Source organism: Amphiura filiformis, chromosome 2, assembly GCF_039555335.1.
Source record: "Amphiura filiformis chromosome 2, Afil_fr2py, whole genome shotgun sequence".
Lineage (NCBI taxonomy): Eukaryota > Metazoa > Echinodermata > Ophiuroidea > Amphilepidida > Amphiuridae > Amphiura > Amphiura filiformis.
The window spans coordinates 43,670,959-43,688,575 of record NC_092629.1 but is presented as its reverse complement, the minus strand read 5'-3'; the positions used below and the strand labels follow the sequence as shown (position 1 = coordinate 43,688,575).

Here is a 17,617-nt window from a genome sequence, read left to right as displayed (position 1 = left end):
GCCAAAAACGCTGGTCTGTGTGGATACTACAGCTTGAAAAAAGCGGATCTGCAAAAACGTTTGGAAGAAAATCGACTGCTCAACCACTGTGCAGGGGCGTAGCAAGCGGTGGGACAGGGTGGACGAAGTCCGTGGGCCCCAAGCACAAAAGCAAAAAATAAATAAGGGCTGATAATGGAGAGCAGGGCCGGATTTACCATTGGGCCAGATGGGACCGGGTCCAGGGCCCTAAAAAATAATTGCCCTATGCATTTTTCTTTTAATCCCCAATAACAGGATGTTTTGGCTAAAATAGGCCAAAATTGGAAAATTTTCTGTGCCTTACACGCATTCAAATAGCAAAAATTCATGTTGATCTGGGGCTAAAATAGTCTGAAATTGGCAAATGTCCTAGTATCCGAACAAAAATATATTAGCCCCCCCCCCCCATAAAAAAAAACATTTTCAAAGCTGCATTTCGTTGAAAACCTCATCGAAATTGAACAACCAGTTCTAAAGATATGGGCAATTAAAGATTTCCTAAAACAACCGAAAACAAAGAAAAATATTTTCTTTCCGAAATCTTAAGGGCTGGGGTATGAATGTTTGGACAGTATTTATTGTGGGACATTAGAGCACATCAGACATATCGAATTACATTCTGAATACGAAGAATGGCCTTCTGATATCAAATAATTTTGATTTTTGAAATTCGCAATGTAATACACATTTTATGGCAAATGATTAAAAATTGATATTTTGATATTTAACAGTACTCGAAGTAAAATTTCTAAATCTGATGATTTATACTTATATGTAGGTGAGATGAAAAGCCGACGATCAATTGAAACTTTTGACTTTTCGTATTGAAGATATGGATTTTTTTTTCCAAAACACCAAAAAAAAATTAGGTCTTTTTGAGGAAAAAATCCATATCTTCAATATAAAAGGTCAAAATTTTCAATTGATCGTCGGCTTTTCCTCCCAGCTACATACACTTTAAGAATAATTATATCATTAGATTTATAAAATTTACTTCGAGGACTGTTATATATCAAAAATTTGAAAATATCAAATTTTGATAATTTGTCATAAAATTTGTATTATATCGTGAATTTCAAAAAATGAAAATTATTTGATATCAGAAAGACCTGCTTCGTATTCAGAATGCAATTTGATACGTCTGAGGTGCTCTCATGTCCCACAAAAATACTGTCGAAACGCCATAAACGCTCATTCTAGATCCCTTAAAAGGGCATTTCGTGATCCACAGCCTCATCCCCCCCACTTTTCTAAAAAAAAGTTGAGATTTTTATGTTACTGGAATACTCTGGCTACATAATGTTTATGTACAAAATATTTCTTGCAGATTAATTCGTTTAGCAAAGATATCGCGAAATTTGAATTTCGTTCTGGTGCACCAGAACGAAATTACAACGCATTGTCTATGGAGCAGTGTAATACACATAATCATGCATAACTCGCAAACGCAAAATCGGAATCAACTGAAATTTTGGGAAAATGCTTTTTCGTGGATATGTACTGCAAAGCTTTTTGAATTTTGTGACTACAATCATGCTGTCCCTCAAATTGCACAACTATTCAAATGTGACTTTCATTTGGCAATTAGAACTAACTAAAGGATTACGATTTAGCTACGTTTCATTTGGCAAAATAGGATAATAATATTGTTTAATAAAGAGGAGGTAATCCAAATATTGGTACTTACAAAATGCCAAAATGTAGACCTATGGCCCATATATTTAAATATGAATTAGCTTCAAAAATAGGTGATTATTTAACATAACAGCTTTGAATTGTCCAAAAGTAATAAAATTCAAAATCACTGATTAAACAAACAATTGATTTAAACCGCGATTTACTACAACCATAATAGTCGCTGTATGATGTGAACCTGGAATTTTTGGGTGCAATATTTTGCTGTTTACGATTCTCTGTCATGTCCTGACGTGGAATGTAGTGAGCAGTGGCGTTACCAGGGGCAAAGGGGGAACATACCCCTCCCTCCGCCCTCGAGAAGTCTTGCCCACCCCCACCCCCTAACGTTTTAAACATTAAAATATTGAAATATATTTTTATGTCTTTTTGTACTTTTTTAACAATTTTCGTTCACCCCCCCTGTTGTCTTTCCCCCTTGCCCCCCGACCCCGTAAGAAAAAGTCCTGGCTACACTACTTTAATTGAGCAATTTACAATATGACCATAAGGGGTCGGCCTTTAGAGTCGGCCGGTCAGGTGTTTTGTTAAATTGCCCTAAAATTTCACCAACATCTGACAAATCTGAAAAAAAAAATTGCAAACATATTTTGTAAAAAAAAAATTAAAAAAATTTGTCGCCTAAGTGATTTAAAATGACACAAAGTTCCTAACCATACCGTACCTATATTGTTTCCAACCCCGACTATAATACAAGATTAATAATGCCTAAGCATAGTGGTACTACCTACGATCAAATTGAAATTTCAGGCAGTGTATAGTGTTACGTCATTTTCTATTTGTAATAGGCTTGTATTTAATTGGTGAGTTTTTGCTATCTACTGAAGACAGCTCTGATGAAATTGATATTAGAATCGTTTTGGTGGTGATATCTATATGAAGACGCAGATATTCTTCAAATGTGAATAATTTCAAGCATTCTTAAAAAAAGCAGACGTTGAAACAAAATAAAATGAAAATGAAATCTTATTTAAAAGATCAGTTAGACTAAGTTTGTTTGTTTTTTATAATTTTTTTTAGTGTTATTTATTTGCTAAGATACCAAATCAGGTAGTTGTTACTATTTCACAAGAGGGCGACATTTTGAATCATCGCGAAAATTCTCAGAGACGACGCACAGTGTCATCGCCCCGATATCTTCATGGCAGAAATCGCCATGGTAGGTTGAATCCACCGCCACGCATGGCCATTTTGTATCGACCTGTTTAATAGTTTTGAGTCGCATAATGAGCCGAAGGACATCTGACTAAGGCTACTGACAATAGCCCCGATTAGGCCGGTGACTGACCTCGCTGTGTGTGAGTCGAGCGGGTACGCCATAGGTCATATGCTTTTAGACTACCTCCACGATTGGCCTATACACTGCCGCGCTATATAATTCGGCACATATAGCCTAAATCAGAATTATTGTCAGTTTTTGACTCAAGACGCAAGCTTCTTTCTCAAGACGCAAGCTAACGACTATCATATCTGTTCAAAATATACGAGGGGCAGTCAGTATGTTTTAAGAGTTGACTCGTGACGTCATTTGTGGATCGTTTTCATGGCATTTCTCAATGATTTCATAAACACTGTACCTTTGTCTTTCAAACAACACATGTAAAAATTCTATCACACACATGATTACGTAACAGCATTAGCATAAAATCAATGGTCTAGAGTCACCTGGTGAAATTGAGGCGTTTTTGTTAAGTGAGGTATTGTTGTATTTTCTATATTTTCTCGGGAATTAAAGAATGGAGAATGCTGCCTTTTGGAACAGTAATAGAACACAAACTACCAGTTCATTAAACTATGTTTGTTGAGCTGTAAATGTTTTAGTTTATTTAAAATGCATGGTCAAATATGTCTTATTTTTGACAAAAACAAGGCTTTTCTTTCTTTAAAAATCTTGATATTGCCAAAAATAGCAAACGTGGAAATTTAAATTGTTTTGCCAGTTCTGTTGACTAATCTCCAAACATTTAAACGAGAGTCTCCCTAGAAAATATTTGAATCCGTGATTAAAATATAACTGTTATTGTACCATTGTTACATTTATACAAAAAGTAGTGGTATAAAGAGAGAGCCATCGTTTGAATGAGAAATTTATTTTAAAACTTTTCTGTTCATTTCAGGTTGAGATCATCCATAAAAATTCATATGAATATTTAAATTACAATTTTCATAGCATTTTGTAATAATTTAGGCCCTATTTACATGGAATTTAGCCATTTTCGTGCATTTCCACCATGTTGTATCGGTCATCCCACCTGCGCATGCGCAGATTGTTGTTTCATTTGCACCAGTTATCATCGCACTAAGTACCAGCTCTCACACGTGACCAGTCATTATATTTTAGTCTGTTTCATTTTGGAGATAATTAATGTCATTTGTAATAACTGCTTTTTCATTTTCGCCATTTTTGCAGAATAATTTTGCTTCCATTCAAGCCCTAAGGTTGTTGAAGTTTCCAGACGTCCCATTTCCACAAAACTTTAATGGCAAGTCTCATATTTTACCAAATGCAAACGGAGGACCTAGTGTTTATTCATGCCCAAAACTAGCCATGTACTTCTGCTGTTTTCGGACATTGTAAACACATGTTTTTTCTGTAATTTAAAAGGCCCGCCTTTTTGCGTGATTTGGCAGTGTCCCTAGTATATTGATTTTATGCTAATGCTGTTACGTAATCATATGTATGATATAATTTTTTACATGTGTTGTTTGAAAGACAAAGGTACAGTGTTTATGTAATCATTGAGAAATGCCATGAAAACAATCTACATATGATGTCACGAGTCAACTCTTAAAACATACTGACTGCCCCTCGTATATTCAAGTGCAAGGAACCATATCTGGTTTCTTTATACGAAATCATTTACGGGAGATATTCATCATTTTCTACCCCGGTATCCAAAGAATTTCGTCTCATATCAAACTCATGCATAGTACATTCACGTGTATCGATCCCGGGTGTTGATTTTAGTATCTCTGCTGACAAAGTACCGTAATTATTAGCCATGTCGGTGTGCGACGAGCTCGCTAGAATTGTCACAATCATTAAATTTTCCAGGTCAGTGGTGAACGCCGTGCATTCTCTGATTTCAGTCAATTGCATTTGTCAGCCGTGTAATTGAATGGGATTATTTTGAAATTTTTAAAACGCTTAAAATATCACAAACAAGTAGGCCTATGTTACTAAATAATATAAATACAAGGGGCTAAAACCGTTGGGGTTCGATAATGAACCCCACAAAACCTTCAAATTAATTAAATAGGGGCCTACAGTAAAATTTGATCAGGCCTACTGGGTGAGAATCGCTGTGACGGTTTTAAATCCGCCGTGTTGGTTAGGCTCCGATCACTCAGTGTGCAAATTGAACGACGCGTACCAGTGATCACGGGCTGCGAAATTCGGTCCCGATTTACTTCCGTGTTCCGATTGTGTGGAAAGTGCCATACGGCTGAGCAGTTTTGCCGTCTCTCTCTATCATGCCACTCGCCGCCGGAAATTTTAGGCCCTTTTTTTACAAAAACACTCTCACGTGTGTAAACCAGTCAAAAAACATGTTTTGGGTTCTGAAAAGTTTGTACGTGTGCAATGTGATATCAAAAAAAAATCAAATTGGTTCATGAAATAGGGCCTATGCAAAACTGATCTTAAAACCGCATCAACAGAATAATGGACAGTGACGTCACTCGGACGTCACTTGAACTTGAATTTAGCAAATCAGCCAAAAATTGCATTTTGTTGTGTGCCCATGATTTTCAAGGTCGTAGTTCATAATCATGGTGACTTTTATGATAGAAACATTTATATCAATATTATTGGTATATTATTGATATACTTTTTATATAAAAAAAATAATTTCGTCATTAACTTTTTTCTTTTTTGGGTCAAAAGTTTACAAAATCACAAAAATAATGCATTTTTAACATGTGTCTTCATAATATTCTCCACAGCAAATTGCGAAGTTCATACGTGATTTACTTTCAAAGTTATCGCTATTTCAATAATGACATTTTTGGTGTAGGCCTAACATTAAAAATATTAAAAATCAGTCATTTTCAACCCAAGTCACCGTTCAGAAATGACAAGGTCGCACGAAAATCTTTTTTTATATGGCCTCTGTACTCTCTTCAATTGTCTGATTGAATATTCAATCAAAAGGATCTATTTTTCAATATTTTGCCATTGGGGACAAATCGTTTTTGACTATATTGTTCTGTTGAACAGTTTAATTTTCAATCATTTTTTATTTAAATCAAAATGAGTGATTCTCACTCTTTTAGCGATTAAAGTATATGAGGAATCTTTTTCGATTGAATACACAGTAGAAAGGATTGATTTTCATTGTTTTTCGCGACCAATACCTCCCTTTTTCTGGCTCTATACCCCAAGTGGCACACCGTACCAAAATAAAAATTCCTTTAAAAAAGGAATGTGGCGCCCAATGTGAGCTGGGCGGGATATGGTGAATTCCATGGTGATTAGATTTGGTATTATAATGATTTTTTTAGGGAAGAGTAGAAGATGATCAAATACGAGAGAAATGCTTCATGGAATGAAGCTTTCGTGTCAATTTGCGATTACGTGGGGTCGGAGTTCTGTTTTGGGAGCCTATTGTAGTGAGGATATTGCTTTGGATATTGAATATTGTTGAATTTCGTTATGCAGGGCCTAGGGTATATGATGGATAACTAGAAGACACAAATAAGTAAGCTTCCCCTAGTCATCTATACACTCATTCTTGTCACACGACGAATTTCGACAAAGTCATGTAAACGTAATTTCGTTTTTCACCCGACCTCCGTCCAGAAACAATCCTGAAATGTTGAAAACTTGGGGTCGGCGCACTCATGCCAGTTTATCCTAAGGTATACTCTGTGTCTTTTGTAGCCAACCATGTGGCTAAGAGAGGCTAGGAAATACTTAAACTAATACAAAACAATCATACCCTCCTTTCATATCAAACAATACCAAGAAATTGACAGGCCTGTTAAATCAAGGGTAAGATCGATCGTTATTCTTCATGAAACGGGCACAGCCCATTTTTATGTTATTAATTCTGCTAAAAATTAATTAATAAATAACAAAATTACGTCATAGAACTCTATTTTAAACAGACAAAATAGCCAGTGGGGTTTCTATCACTTAACCTTGCTAGGAACCCTTCCCAGCAGTTAGGCATTACAATGAATATTATTTTTGCAAATACACTTCTGACCTTCAACACAGTCATGTCTTCCGAATTTATTCCTTTCTCTGCTGACCAGAACTGATTTTCGTTAATTAATGTTTTTTATCAGAGATAGTCACCACAAAGATACTGAGCTTCTAATATCTTTGGTCACAATCAGTTAGCAGTCGATTCAAGCACATAAAGTCATAAACCAATTAGTGATTTCATGATTGGTCAGTGGTTGTGTTGGTCAACTATAATTAATTGGTGTTGGTTTAAGGATTAGGTGCACCGCGTGCAATCACTATGGACCACAATGGCCTCATTCCAGTGGCATATTATCAATAACCTCAATTAAACAATCATAGTGCAAAATTTGACCTTAAGTTGCAAAGTATGAGTTTTGTACTCACATTTTCAAAGGTCATTCAATGAATGCACAAATGTATTGGGGTTAAAGAACTGTGCCCTGATAGATGAGCATGTTGTAGATTCTTCACACTGTAAACAACTAGTTCATGTGCAAACATGTTCAAAACATACATAATTAGAATGGTCAAATGTCACCGTCTATCGGGTTCTAAGAGGCGGTAAACTGGTTTAAACCATACAAAGGTCACGGGTTATTTGGTGTTTTATAAGTCCATTAATTTTGTATTTTAAACAAAGAATATACACACATCATTTTATCCCGTGCATATCAGAAAACAATAATAAAATAAAATCCTAGCATATTGTGGTTTTATTTCTGAGCTGGGCATAATTTTAGCAAAACAATTAAGGAGTAAATCTAGCAAGAGTGAAATTAGAAGCTTTTCACAAAGTACATGCCTATATGTGGCCCCTCCGTAGAGGGAGCCACAAAAAAGGAGTGCCAGGGGTCCGTATTCCTTGGAGTCGGAAAGGATAAAATCGCCAATTTTTCCTGTCTAAGATGAGGGGAGAGATACTGGATCCACACACAAGTGCTACCGGTACTATACCGGTGATATCATTTTATTCTGAACGAGTTCATATTTTAGAATCATGTTAGCACCGTATATCAAATCCATTTCAGGGCAGTAGTATTACGACATTTTCTATTGTTTTATAGACCCAGTAGCTTTATGTTGAATTGATGTGTTTTTCGATATCAATGAAATTTTTCTTTGACACCATAATGAACCATAAATCTATGAAAATATGGCAGTTAATATAACGATGTAAATCATAATTTCCGCGGTATAGGCCTATCCGATGCCGGGATTCCGGATACGATGTCTATAATTAATAACTCCTGCTTGTCCCGTAACCATGGTAACCTCTTAAGTTGAGTCCCCATTACATCATCCTGGTGTGGATTAGGCCTAATGTAGCCTACTCTTTTTTAAATAAGGTCTTTTTTTCAAATCAGAATTGTTGGCATATATCTTTATAGGCCTATATAATGTTTACACATGTCCCAAGTTACACTTAAATGGAATAATGTGAAAAGGACCCAAAATAGGAATAATTGACTTAAGTCTTATAAGGAGTACCACCCCCGGTGGGGAAATTATTTTAATTATATATTCTGTATTTTTTTCACTTTGATTTGACACCAAATGGGGGTCGTACTCTTGGCAGTAAATTTGATATGAAAAGGACCCACAATTATGAATATTGACCCAGGTCTTTTGAGGATTGTCACCTCCGATTGGGAAATTATTTTAATTATATTTTTTACTTTTTTGTCTTTCATTTGTGACACCACTCATGCAGGTCACACCTTCTTAGCATTTCGAGATATGAAAAGGACCCAACATAGGAATGTTGACCCGGGTCTCATGAGTAGTGTGACCTCCGGTGGGGAAATTATTTCTATTATATTCTTTACATTGTTCTCTTTCATTTGACACCACTCGGGGTACATACCTTCTTGGTATTTTAAGATATAAAAAGGACCCATGAATATTGACCCAGGGCTTATTACGAGTGCCACCCCTGTGAAAATATTTTTATTATATTCCTTTTTTCTCTCTCACTCTTTCATTTGGCACCACTTGCGGGTCATACCGGTACCTTAGTGGCATTTTGAGATATACCCATTTTATACCAAAGTAAGGAATTAAGTAAGATACACACATGATATAGGCTGATACCATTTCATGGTTCAGCAAAAAGTTGTTGTTTTATAAATCCTAATCTATACCGTAGACTCCGTCGGGAACTCCGTGTTTTAACGACCAAAATAGCCTGTGGGTTTCTTCTTTAGGTTTCTGCACTTTAAGGGGTTGTTTGGAATGACAGATGAGTCAGGGGTCAAAAACAAAATTTTTACCTTTTTGACCTCAGCACATGTGTATGTATGATCTGCCATACAAAAATTAAAAAAACAATACCTCAAAGTATCATTTTTTAATGTTTTTTGTCATAATCACGCTTTTCTACAAATTTCATCTGTTTGTACCGGGGGCGTGTCTGTTGCCAGGTAGGCCTACATGACAGCATATAGACACACGTTACAACCTTGAATAATAATACAGAATTGTGACGTTATATTCTTCTTAACCTATCTTAGAACTGCCTATTATTTCAATTGTTATACTGTTCTGGTTGGTTTATTGCATATACTGTATAGAAATTATGCAATATGACGTCGAGCATGACAGAGTCATCTTCATTCAAATAAAATTCAGGTACCCGTAAGGTACCACGGAGCAATTCGCACGATAATACAATAAACCAGATGAAAGGTATGAATGGTTGTGGAATCGAATTGCAGACCTGTCCCTCTGTCACCTTAGAACTGCATCTCGTAGGCAATGGTAGGTAATAAACCAACCGGAACGGTATAACAATTGAAATAACAGCATGTCTTGGTCTCAATTCAAGATGTGCAATTTGGACACACCTACTCGTTGGCTGATTTATACTTCAACAGTTCCTCAAAGCTATATCAGAAAAGCCACTATCTCATTGTTCATTGGCCCGCAGTATGCGCTCGCCCCGGGGCACTCAACTTTAGAATTGATGGGTATATGTGCCTACAAGCGTCGCGAAGTAGGCGCATATCAGTACAAAACGTTGGGTTTTTTTTAATAAAAAAAGGGTCATTATGTACAATCAAAATGAAAAAGGGGTCATTGGGTATAATATTTTGAAAACTGAAGGTGCCTGGTCATCGGGTATAGTCGGCTTCAAAAGAGGGGAATATATTGACAGGCACATACCGTCACCTCTAAAGTTGATGCCCCCCGGGTGCTCGCATTATATTTTGTTCATGGCTCGGCTTTTAAAACTCCCACACATCACAATAAGGCTATTGAAACGTGTATAGAATAGCTAATGATAGACCGGTGCCTGCGATTAGTCGCGGACCCGAGCGACAATATAGTAAACACATCGAGTTTATAACACAAGTGACGAAGTCGTGAATTATGGAGGGTTTCATTGAACTTCTACCAGCAAAATATGGAATAATACTAACACAAGACACCAATCGAGATGATGATACCAGCCATAATGGAATGCTTGTATTTGACCTTCTTATGAATCCACTTTCGTGGCGAGAAGTTAAAAAGGTAATGTATATTTCAAGAAATTTGGGTTCAAAAATTCCGTATCAGCTCGTATCATCAATTCCGTAAATATGGCGTATAGAGGCACAACTTGACAATAAACTGAACTATTTAAACGTAAAGGACGCACTGGATACACATAAATTTGTGTTTCCTTGCTGGCAGAATAGTTGCAAAACTCTTTTTTGTCAAAAAAGTTGGACAATTTATGAATTATGATTGGCAAAATAGCGAAAGGAAATAGACTTTTCCAACCATGTAAAACTACACTGGGTTGTTGACATGGTCGACAAACATTAAGGCATATGCATGTTCCTAAAGTAGGAGGTAAGTACTATAATTAATTGTTTAAAGTGCTCAACATACCAGCAAAAAGTCATAGGGTCATCAGAGTACAGGGACTTTGTGAAATACTGGGTACAAAAAAAAAAAAGTGCGTGAGCCGATATGCAACATCAAATATAAAAGCCGATTTACATAATTTCCCATGACCTTACAGAAGTGATCGTGCTCAAATATAAAACTATAGAGTTTGGTCCTTGATATGCACCATCAATTGTGTACTTGTGATCAATATTGCTAGGCAAACAATCACAGCAAACATGCCAAAATCCTCCCATTTCTCCTCCATTTACACACATATAAACCCATCCCTTAAATCATTATTTCAGCTTAAGGACAGAACAATAATAATAGTCCAGTCAATCTAAACAAATTAGTGGTGTCACCCATCACTAATTGCAACAGAATGTTTTTCACTTTTATACATTTTAGAGATGTCCACTGAACATCATACCAAAAATATACTAAAATATACTTGGTGGAAAAGGCGGGAAAAGGTCATACAGGGGTCAAATTTCAAAATTGCTTTAATCTTTTTAAAAACTATACCAAAGCATTCCTCTAGTCTTAAGGATTCAGAAAAAGTATAGTTTGTCATATCTGTGATGTACCATTCTCAAGTTATAAGCAAAAAGGTCAAAGGTCAAATTTTGGGCTCCACGTGGGTCAACTTCGAAAAAATGCTCCGATCTCTTTGAAAATGGTCTCAATGTGTTCGTCCTTTAAAAACGCTCCAAAATAAGAATAGTTTGCCATATCTTGGATGTTTCGTTACCTAGGTAGCAGGGTAAAAGAGGTCATTGACCATTGAACTCTATTGACCCCGACCTAGTTTTCGATGTTACGCATGTAATTAAACAACCTAAACAGTGCAAATATTCTTTAAATGAATTATGTGTGCAAGCCGAACAATTTGAGACCATTTTGGTTAAAATCAGACAATTTTTAGTTTTTTGACCTTTGTTGAACTCAACATTTGACCTTTGACCTTTTTGGTTATAACTCAAGAACCGTACATCATAGATATGGCAAACTATATTTTTTCTGAATCCTTATGACTAGAGGAATAATTTGGTATAGTTTTTAAAATGATTGGAGCGATTTTGAAATTTGACCCCTGTATGACCTTTTCCTGCCAAAAACTACCTTTCCACCAAGTATATTTTAGTATACTTTTTTTATTCTTTTCAGGGACATCTCTGACATTCATAGGAGTGAAAAAAATTCTGTTGCAATTAGTGGTGAATCAAAACCCACTTTGACTGGACTATAATACTTATAGCCTACTAATATTATTTCAGCATTTTGTTTGGGTAAATATTAAAATCTTTCAAAAATGACATACCCAAGATTATTGATTGTTTGACTTTTCTTGTGGGGGTGAGTGTGAGAGTTGTCTGATGTTTGTGTATTGTATTTTTGTTTTGTCTTTGTTTCGTTTTTGTCCGATCAAAAACATAACAAAAAAACCTGCACTAAATAGCTCAATCATCATGATAATTGTATTCACACACTTTTTGATACATTTATTTGATGCTATGTATTGAATACTAATTGACTTTACATTGAAGGGGTCTGGTGGATAATCTGGTGGATAGGCAGGCCATTATTTGTACACATGTTTTTCTCCCACCACCAGATCCAAGTACAGGGAATAAAAATGAAAAAAAAAAAAAAAACTTTCAAAAAATAATTTTTATTAAAAGAAAAATCAGTCGTTCGCTCAGTTCAGTTCAGTTCCTGTTCAGTTCGTTCATGTCATCTCTATTTGCTAAGATACCAATTGGTAGTTATTACCATTACTAAAACAAGAGGGCGACATTTCGAATCACCGCGAAAATTCTGGAAGACGAGCTCGCTGGAATATTCGAGACTGCGAGCTTTCTGGAAAATGACACGAAATTCCCGAAATAGATGCAAAAACTGTATAAAAATCTAGTGCAAAATGCATTCATTCATAATTCGATTCGACAGAAACTGGTTGAGACGAAGCGGAGAAAACTCACCGAACTTGAGAATAAACATAATAGACTACTACACAGCGTGTAGCCACTTTACGTGAACGAAATAAACTTACTGACTTGCGACTGAAATTGTTTGTTTACAAGTTAAGGCTATTGAAACTTGATGTTGAGTTTAGCGTCCCATTTTTTTCAGCTCATAATGCAGGCAACTATTTCATTATTCATTATTCATTATTTTCAAGGTTTCATATCAGCGGCCTTTTACCGATGCTAAATGCGCTTTTGTTCATTTTAATTGGGTATCGCCAGTCGCAATATAATGTCACAAACACACATAAACATTTATAAAAGTATAATAATTTATCTTGCTTTTTGTTTTTCAAGTTTTAAAACAATGTATTCCAAAGTATACCAATCACCAAAAAAAATCATATATTTGGGTCAAGTGAAGTATAGACAACATATTTATGAAGGTTTCCTTCTTAAAAAGCTTCTTTTTAATTTCAATGTAAATTTGTATTGCCAGTTTAGGCCATTTTGACTGACTAACAAATGTGTTAACCGAGGTTTCCCTGTGATACCTACTAAATGACTACGGTATGTGAATGTTGAACTGAAAGACTATAAAGCCTAAAGTAAAGGTGCTTTAATGTGTAAGTATCATTGTTCATTGATGCATGAATTTTGCTTATATCGCTATTCATCTTTGTACGTCTTACATCCCCTGCATAAAACTCTGCTCAATAATGATCAGCGAGTTAATACATGCATTGATGTTAATGATGAATATAGGTTCTACTAGAGTAAAATAGCCATTTTCTCTGTTTTTCTAATTCATTTGGCTTGAAATTAAAACAGTGCATAATTTGATAAGAATCTATTCTTTTTTGCACATTATCATCATTATTGATTGAGTCTGAGATTCAAACTTTGTGTATACATGCGACTGCCAATTAATTGATACTGGAAACCAGTGAGGGAACACTACGTATATAACACTCTGTTCAGATTTTTATGAAATGGACAAACCTACATTGTATATTCATTCATATTTCAACAGAACATAAACAAGTGTTGTTAGGTTCATAAAAACTATCAAATGACAACCTGTGTTGGTTGATGGTAAATACTGTTTAGTAAATCATTCGATGTATAAGTGATAAAAAGCAAAAATGGTGAGACACTAGTTACATTAAATTCTGATCTTTCATACAATTAACAGTTCTTTTTAAAGTAACATTTAAAAACTTGAACCATATACTATTACTAGTATTTACAGAAATTGCAATCTTTAAGATTATCAATGTTTAAATTTTTTCAAATATGGCACTATAAATTGATTTCTTTTGTTTTTTATTTGTCATATACAGGAATCCTAAGAACACCATCTTCGATGCCAAGCGACTGATAGGACGCAAGTTTGATGACCAAACTGTTCAGTCAGACATGAAACACTGGCCATTCAAAGTTGTCAACAGAGGAAGTAAACCAGTCATGCAAGCAGAGTACTTGGGAGAAGAGAAAACTTTTGCACCAGAAGAGATCAGCTCTATGGTATTGACCAAGATGAAAGAGACGGCTGAAGCATATCTTGGAGGAAAAGTCACAGATGCAGTCATCACTGTACCAGCATACTTCAATGATTCACAGAGACAGGCCACCAAGGATGCTGGTGTTATCGCTGGACTCAATGTACTACGTATCATCAATGAACCAACAGCAGCAGCTCTTGCTTATGGACTTGATAAAAAACTGAGAGGTGAGAAGAATGTCCTCATCTTTGACTTGGGAGGTGGCACATTTGATGTGTCAGTGTTGACCATTGATGATGGCATCTTTGAAGTGAAATCTACTGCTGGAGACACCCATCTGGGAGGTGAAGACTTTGATAACAGACTTGTCAATCATTTTGCTACTGAATTCAAAAGAAAGTTCAAGAAGGACATGACCACAAATAAGAGAGCCATGCGTAGACTTCGCACTGCCGCAGAAAGAGCCAAACGCACTCTCTCAAGTACCACACAAGCTAACATTGAAGTAGACTCATTATTTGACGGTATGGATTTCTACACAAGCATCACACGGGCACGATTTGAAGACCTTTGCTCTGATCTCTTCCGACAGTGCTTGCAGCCAGTAGAACGCGCTCTTCTGGATGCAAAATTGGACAAGAACAAGATTGATGAAGTTGTTCTTGTCGGAGGCTCAACTCGCATTCCAAAGGTTCAGAAAATGTTGCAAGATTTCCTGAATGGCAGAGAATTGAACAAGTCCATCAACCCTGATGAAGCAGTAGCGTATGGAGCAGCTGTCCAAGCAGCAATCCTCTCAGGAGATGACAGTGCTGAAGTGAAGGATGTCTTGCTGGTAGATGTGGCCCCATTGTCTCTTGGTATTGAAACAGCTGGTGGTGTCATGACCAAACTTATTGAACGCAACACTCGTATTCCTACCAAGACTTCTCAAGAATTCACCACATACTCGGACAACCAATCAGGAGTGTCCATTCAAGTCTACGAAGGAGAGCGTGCTATGACCAAAGACAACAACAAACTGGGTGTCTTTGAACTGGCTGGTATACCACCAGCACCTCGTGGTGTACCAAAGATCGAAGTCACTTTTGATATTGATGCTAACGGCATAATGAATGTCTCTGCCAAAGATCAGAGCACCGGACGCAGCAATAAGATCACGATCACCAATGATAAAGGTAGACTGTCTAAAGAAGACATTGAGCGTATGGTGAATGAGGCTGAGCAATACAAAGCAGAAGATGATACACACAGAGAAAGAATTGCAGCCAGAAACAGCCTTGAAAGTTATGCATTTGGAGTACAGTCAGCCATTAATGATACCAACGTAGAAGGCAAACTCTCGGACTCTGACAAAGAAACAGTCTTTAATGCTGTCAAGGAAGCCATTTCCTGGTTGGACAATAACTCACTGGCAGATAAAGAGGAGTTTGTGCAGAAATTGGAGGATCTGCAGAAGGTATGCTCTCCAGTCATGAGTAAACTCCATGGTGGGAACACAGGAGGAACTAATGCAGGCAGTCAATCGCAGCAAGGTCCAACAGTAGAAGAAGTGGATTAATTTAATGGACTTTTTATTGTAATTTACATACATGTATGATGTTATGTAAATCCATGGCTAGCTTTCTATTCTCATCTTCTCTGGTATAAAATAAATAACAAACAGTCGAACACAAATATCAAATATTTCAAAAGCATTTAGAGAAAAAAATGATGGATTTACGTTGCCAGTTCAATAATCACTTAAATAACACAACAGAACTAAGTCAGCCATGTTCAAATTTGTTTGTAAAGGATCTGTGTACTTGTACTTTTGTTGTATACATTTGTAAGCAACTATCAACCAAAAATGTATTGTAATATAAATACGAACATAGTGGTCTGTACTAATTTGGTAGATCATTTGCCATTTGCAATCGCAGCTCCATGTCTATGGAATGAACTGCCTATTTATATTAGAACTGCTAAAAATGTATAACTATGTTTAAAAAGTTGTTAAAAACTCATCTTATGTCAGAGACATTCTGTAATTCTTAAGTTATGTTTCTTATTTTACTTCCAGTTTTCTTTATCTTTTGTTCAGTTTTTGTTTTTGCTTTAGTGCCTTGAACACTCTTAATTGAGTGGATATATGCCTTGTCGCTATTATTATTATTATTATTATTATTATTATTATTATTATTATTATTATATTATGTCAATGTAAGCGCAAATGTTGAACTTGTTAATTCTGTAAAATGTTTTTTAAACCCAAATTTTCAATTCTGATATGTTACATGAACAAAAGGAATTAGTCACATGTCGACCCTGGTCAAAAATTAGTTTTACATATGTTTACAAAGAGGACATTTAGAGCTTTCAACAACTGTTGATATGACTTTTCTTTGTGAAGTTACATCAATTTATCAATCGCTGAAAACAATATTAAACAAAAGAATTTTAAAAACACTTTCTTTACCAATATCTCAAAATCAACATTTAAATGAATATCATTTTCCTTGTCTCCAAGGAACAAATTGTAACAATATGAAGTGTGTGAATGACTAAATACATAAATTGATTAAAAAGTTAATAAAAATAATGCTAGCTGGAAAATATGCTCAAATTTGCAATAATGTAGTTTTAAATTATTGAAAACAAAGTTACATTATAAAAGTGCATTCAATTACCTGGTAATAATTAAACTATCAACCTTGTTTTCATATACCCGGTACAGAGCTTTGTTGTTCATGACTTGTAGTTCCGAAAATAAATAAATGAATAAATAAATAAATAACAATCAATAACTTGTTACTTAAACTTGAATAGAGTTGTGGCTCAATTCTTGACCTGAATGTATATTTTAATTCACAGCACTTGATGATTTAATTAGAAATGAATCAAGTAAACTTTTCAATCAGTGACTCAAATTGTAATGACTGAATAACAAGTCTGTTGTGTTCTTATAAAACAGTTTTGGCAATGTTCAGTATATTCTAAAGCATCTTTGGTTCAGTAATTCGGATACATGATGAAGACATACCGGGCCTCAAGTTGTAAATATTGGAGAATATTTGCTAAATGTCTCATTGATTTAATATGAAATAACACAAAAGTTTGTTAATTACCCGGCATCTAAGTATGGTAATGATATGTAACCTCTCAGGATTGTGTAATAAAACTTGAATATTAATTTTGTTAAAAGAATTGCTTTGTTTTTGTTTATTTTCTTGAATACAATAAACCAAACCAGACTTTTGCCCAGGAAAATTACGTATTCAATCTCCCGTTCAGACTTGACCATTGGGAACTTCCCTCTCCCACCCATCCCCTTGCCACTCCAAGATACTGATATAGGACTGCCTGAACCTGAAGATTTA

General features: G+C 35.6%; 1 protein-coding gene across 1 annotated transcript; it reads left to right on the top strand.

Moving 5' to 3' along the window:
• Nucleotides 1-4,718: 4,718 nt before the first annotated feature.
• On the top strand, nt 4,719-17,436 carry LOC140140855 (heat shock 70 kDa protein IV-like). The gene is made up of 2 exons (XM_072162602.1): nt 4,719-4,771; nt 14,097-17,436. The coding sequence occupies exons 1-2, from the start codon at nt 4,719-4,721 to the stop codon at nt 15,817-15,819; spliced, it is 1,776 nt and encodes a 591-aa protein (XP_072018703.1). The 3' UTR covers nt 15,820-17,436.
• Nucleotides 17,437-17,617: the final 181 nt, after the last annotated feature.